Raw genomic sequence first — 5,817 nt, 5'->3', positions numbered from 1 at the left:
AGTTTCTAGTTGTTAAGGAGAGAGTTCAGAGTTTTCAAGTGTCTATTGAACATACTAGTACAAACTTCATGATTGCGGATTCGCTTACCAAAGGTGTACCACCTAAAGTGTTTCATGAGCATGTGGCTCGTATGGGTGTGGTTCATCTTGGTGATATGCTTGTGTAGTGGGAGTTTGTTAATTGATGTTCACTAGTTAATAACATGTTTTTCTAATTAGACTTAAGTATTTTTCTTGTTTTGCTTATTGAAAACTCTAAAATAAAGTTATATTCTTTCAATTGAAGTTTTGCATAAAGTTTGAAAGTATGTTGAACTTTGTTAAGTTATAAAGTTGAACCAGTTGGAAATAGGCATTATACGGGATCACATTACGTTAATTTTCCATGCTACACATCCATACTTGATCTATGTTGTTGATTGTATTAATGTGGTGATCATTGATGGGTCTAGTTATGAAACATGTAACGAAGATCGTCTTGGTTCTATATTGGTATAATTGATGGACCAGATTGTTTTGAGATGATTACAATTAAGATAGCAAATATTGAGCTCATTTTTGTCATGATCAATTGTTTAATGACATGTGGCCCAAGTGGAAGATTGTTGGATATTTTGGTAATTATGGGCCTACATACTAACACATTGTTCCTTAAGTTATCTTATTTTTTGAAATTACCAAAGCATTTTGGAATGCTCCCTGAGAGGCTGTTGTTTGCAAGGTCTAAGACTTGAAGGGACTCAAGGTGACAGGATTCCATAGGAATACTCCCAGTAAATTTATTTGATCGTAGGGTAAGAACCATAAGACAGATTCTTCCCCACCCACATCAGTATGCTTCCAGAGAATTCATTCTCACTGAGGTCTACAGATGATAAACTTTTGCAACCTTGCATGGAAGGCGGTAAAGTACCAGAGAGACTGTTGTTGTGCAAGTGCAATGATCTTAGCTGAAGTAGGGAACCCATCGAGTTCGGTAGATGTCCAGTCAGAATATTATTCTGTGATCTCAACACCATAAGTAGTGTCCAGGACGCCCAACAGTCAGGAAGTTCTCCAGATAGAATGTTTCCGGAGAGGTCTAAAGACCACAAAATGTTCTCTTCATTGTTCTGTTGACACAAGATGGGTGAAAGGGATCCATTAAAGGAGTTATGGGAAAGATCTAATGAAAATGTCTTGGAAGAGATACGGGGCAGTGGGCCAGTGAATTTGTTTGAACAAAGATAGATCTGATATGCAGTTGGTAAGCTTGGAACAGTGCCATAGATCCGGTTGTCCGCTAGGTTTATGTAGTCAAGATTGAGACTCCAGAACCAAGATGGGATGACATCTTTGATTCACACTCTGGATATGTCTAGATCCATCTGATCCTTTTGCGTTTGCAGCCATGCAGTAAATAAAGGCCCCAACTGCCAATATCCCATTTTCAAAATTTCTAGTTGGAATGGAGGATTCCAGTCAGAACCTACTTGCAATGTAAACGAGTTTGAAGAAGCATGTAAATATTTCAACCTTGTCAAATTAGCGAAGTGCTTTCCAGACACTATACCCTTCAGAGAATTCCCGGACATATCTAAGTAACTCAAGGATGACGAGCCTCTTACAGATACAGATGTTGGTCCAGAAGATGAACTATTCCCATCAGAAAGAACTGATAAGCATTTCGAAAAATGACCTGAAACTTCATCTGCTCCAAGGTCTAGAAACTCTAAACCTTTGACAAGTTTATTAGATGACAAATCTAGCCTTTGTAGATTGCAATGTTCTCCCAATGATCTTGGGATTTCCCCTTCAAGGGCATTGTTTGACAGGTCTACAGCTACAAGTGAAGTAAGGTTTCTGATGGAAACAGGAAGGATTCCATTAAAATTGTTTGATAAAAAGTCAGATACTTTCAAGGCTAGTTAGGTGACTCAAGCGATCAGGTATAGTAGAAGTGAAGCTGTTATTGAAAAGATGAAGGGATCTTAGAGCAGTTAAGTTGCAAAGAGTGGTAGGAATTGGTCCATGGAAGTTATTGGAACTTAGATCAAGTGAAGCAAGTGATCCAAGGCTAGAAAACCAGTCAAATGTTGGAGAAACAAATTGATTCTCTGAGAGGTCAAGGACAGTGAGAGACGAAAAATTCACAACTGGAAGAGGATTGATGCTATCGAGCCCACAGTCAGACAAGATTAGAACTGACAAAGAATGGAGCGTATTCATTGCTTGTAGCCAATTAGACGCTTTGTTTAGGTCCACCCAGCTCATGTCAAGAACTTCAAGGACGGAAAGAGAAGAGATCCAGTCAAGGTTCTTGGTATCTAGAGAAATGCCTCCAATATCAAGATACTGTAAGCTCGACTGTTTTCCAAGTTGACGAGGAACATCACCAGTCAAACCTGCATTGGAGAGATTAAGATACCTTAAACCTGTCAGGGAACCAAGGAATTCTGGAATCTGGAGTCCTTCAAAGCTGTTCCAACTGAGGTCGAGGTACTGAAGATGGTTCAGGTCCAACAAAGAAGTACTTATATCCCCACCCAAGGAAGCTCCTTCCATGGGCTCACAACTGAGGTTGATCTTGACAACATGCCTAGTTATGTTGTCACAGCCAATGCCTTTCCATGAACAGCAGGCTTCACGGGTCCATGAAGAGAGGTAGTTTCCCTGATCCACAAGGCCTTGTTTGATTCTCTGGAGTGCTCTTCTTTCTCTTGCACTGCAGATGACATCTGAAGTTCCGTCACTCAAACTAAACTGGATGGTTATAGTTGCTAAGGACAGAAACCAAAGCCACAGAACCACCACATCTCCAATACTTTTCCTCTCCATAGAACTATTTCTGCAACAGATGAATCGACAAGGAAATTTTCCAATGGTGTGTTGTAGGAAGCAAGGGCTTAGGCTATATACTTATAGTGATACCAGGAATAAAGAAATCTGCCATAAGCCTGACCTTAATGTGTATTTCATGGATCAAAACTTTCATATTCTGAATTAACTGATTTATTTTTCTTTCTGTCAATGTGCCTTTATCAATTGTTACTCATAGCCGGTCTCAAAGAAACTTTCAGAGTCTTTGCCATTGTTAATCCTTCAATCTGGCATTATGATTAATTTCCTTCTTTGACAAGCAATCATTACAAAGGTTTGAACCAAGGTATAATTAAAAGTTTGAAGGATTCTAAATCCTATTCGAGAGTAGCTACCACAAACCATGATAATCAACTTTGTGGAAACTGAATGGAGTGAACTGCAGTGAGGTTACAAAGTACTAAGTCCAAGTTGAAGCCACAAATAGATAATAAATGGTAAATCAAAGACTAGAGAATGGAGTCAAGATGATAAGATTGAATATGCGAGCAGTTGAAATAAATATGAATATTGATAAAGGAAACTCCAACTCAGCCAGCATACAATCCATGCCAAAGTAGAATCTCTACATGAGAAGTAGATAATGCAATCTGCCAGGAAGGAAAACTACTCTCCATATTTGTAATGTGGAAAATCAAGGATGGAAGGAAATCTTCACTTACCTGTTCTGTATAATATTCCCTCTTCTGTGTAAAGAAAGTAGGTATTGTTTTTATTTTATTTTTTTCAACGTTGTAACAATATACGTAAGAAAAGAAAACAATCAGCAAATTATCATTGTGGAAGTTGCTTGAAAATGCTGAACTCAGATACTTCAACCGTGGATCTTGGATTTTTCCTTGTTTGTAAAAAAGAAAACTCCATTAAATATAAGAACAACAACAATTACAATAGAAAGGAATCCATTGAAAAAGGAGCTGAGCTACACCCACTTTTGGTTGCCAAGAAAATTGAGTAAAGGTTAGGAAAGAAAATAAAACTTTTAAATCAAGGAACCACTTGGGATGGGTGTCATCTAGGAAGAAAGAAACAAGGAAAGTAGGACTTTTTAAGGGGCTTTTTGCGATTACTCAAAATTTTATTTCACAGATTTACATTAATGGCATGAGATCTGTTTGCAATGAATAACATTTCTCTTAATCAGATGTGTTAAGACTGACATTTCTATCCAGATATTTATTTTTTCACATCTATTGAGTAATGAAAACTCCATGTTAGATTTATCTGAGCAACCAAAATGAAAAGTCACAACGGGAAAATTAGGATATGAGTGGAAGAAAACTACCAAATACTATTTATAATACCACGGAAACAAGGTCTTAAAACTATCTGTATTTACAACCATCCCAATAATTTGGATTTCATATCATCTAACAATTGAAAATCAAGTATGACCCAAAACAGGCCAAAAACCCACCACAGACCCCAATGGCATGCTCAGATAGAACCACTTCATTTCGATCCATTCATCATCTTCATTAACATTGCCCGATATTTGGCTTTGTTGTGCATAATCTCCAGCACAAGCATCTGAAAGAGGAGCCCAGAGCCCATCATTGCCAATGAAATTGCTAGGATTAAAGCTTTTGATTTGTGTTCCAGATGACAATCATCCACAATATAATTATATAACATCCTTTACTCGTGAGTATAGATATGTTGAAAACTGATAAATTCAAACTACGGATAATTAAAAAACATGGATGGAAGAAACTCATAAAAGTGCTATTGATCACACATGGAAAAGAAGGTTGCCAAATTTATTTACAATTATTAACACCATCCTAGTAGTTTATACTTCATGTCATCCAAGAACTGAAAATAAGCATATCTCCAAGCTCTGTTGAATGCTAATGGAGCCAAAATGGCCCAAAAGCCAACCACGAAACCCCATGGCATACCCAAATAGAACCATTTTATATCAATCCATCCATTGTCCTCTTCATCATCATCGTCTGGAACTGGACCCTTTGGCTTACCATCTTCACCACAACCATCAGTCAATGGAGCTCCACAAAGCTTCGGGTTGCCAATAAAACTGAGGGGACTAAAGCCTTGGATCTGGGTGCCTGATGGAATTTTGCCAGAGAAGTTGTTGTCTGACAAATTTAAATGGCTCAAAAATGATATGTTTGCCATACCTTGAGGAATAACACCAGAAAGTCTATTCATGGAGAGATCAAGAGACTCCAGTGATGTCAAGGCCCCAATCTTCATAGGAATCTTCCCTTGGAGATGGTTATTAGACAGGTTCAAGAATATCAATCCATGGAGACCTGTGAGTTCTTCTGAGATCTCACCAGAGAACTTATTCCTTGAGAGGTCTATGCCAACTAGGAGGCCAAGAGTGTTGCCTACTCCTTTCATAACCAGCGTTGCTGTGTCGGTTGATTCCGAATCAAAATGACGTGCATTATGAAAAGGAAAGGGGGAACTTGAATTTGATTGTTTGATCATGCTGCTGAAATTACCAAAGCATCTGGGAATGGTTCCAGAGAGATTGTTGTTTCCCAAGTCCAGGATTTGAAGGGAATCAAGGTGGCAGAGTTCAAGAGGAATACTTCCTTTGAACTTATTCGAATGAAGGACAAGAACCATTAGACCCGATGTATATCTAATCTCACCATCCCCTGGTAATGTTTCAATGAACTTTCCATCGAAGTTCCCCATCCATGCAGGTATGGTCCCAGTGAATTCATTCTCACCAAGGTCTAGAACCACTAGACTAGAGCAATTTTTCAATGGAAGTGGAAAATTTCTGGAGAGATGGTTGTTGCGCAAGTGCAATGAACCGAGCCAAATTAGAGAACCCATGGAGCTAGGTATATGTCCCGTCAGATTATTATTTCCCAATTTTAACCTCATTAATTCTCTCCAATACATCCAACAATTGGGAAGTTCTCCTGACAGAAGATTTCCTGAGATGTCTAGAGACTCCAATAAATTTACTTCTTTATC

The 5,817-nt window shown here is 38.4% G+C and overlaps 2 protein-coding genes across 2 annotated transcripts; both read right to left on the bottom strand.

Annotated features, from left to right (window-relative positions):
• Nucleotides 1–1,340: 1,340 nt before the first annotated feature.
• LOC104878032 (receptor-like protein EIX2) lies at nt 1,341–2,817 on the bottom strand. Its single transcript, XM_010647716.1, has 2 exons — nt 1,896–2,817; nt 1,341–1,822 (listed from the first exon to the last, which is right to left on the bottom strand). Exons 1-2 carry the CDS (start codon nt 2,815–2,817, stop codon nt 1,341–1,343), a joined length of 1,404 nt encoding a protein of 467 aa, XP_010646018.1.
• Nucleotides 2,818–4,243: 1,426 nt separating this feature from the next.
• Nucleotides 4,244–5,529, bottom strand: LOC104878033 (receptor-like protein EIX2). The gene is made up of 2 exons (XM_010647717.1): nt 4,761–5,529; nt 4,244–4,389 (listed from the first exon to the last, which is right to left on the bottom strand). The coding sequence occupies exons 1-2, from the start codon at nt 5,527–5,529 to the stop codon at nt 4,244–4,246; spliced, it is 915 nt and encodes a 304-aa protein (XP_010646019.1).
• Between the last annotated feature and the right edge of the window lie 288 nt (nt 5,530–5,817).

Source organism: Vitis vinifera, chromosome 16 (assembly GCF_030704535.1).
Source record: "Vitis vinifera cultivar Pinot Noir 40024 chromosome 16, ASM3070453v1".
NCBI lineage: Eukaryota > Viridiplantae > Streptophyta > Magnoliopsida > Vitales > Vitaceae > Vitis > Vitis vinifera.
Note: the sequence above shows the minus strand (reverse complement) of the source record. Positions and strands in the feature narration are given on the sequence as shown.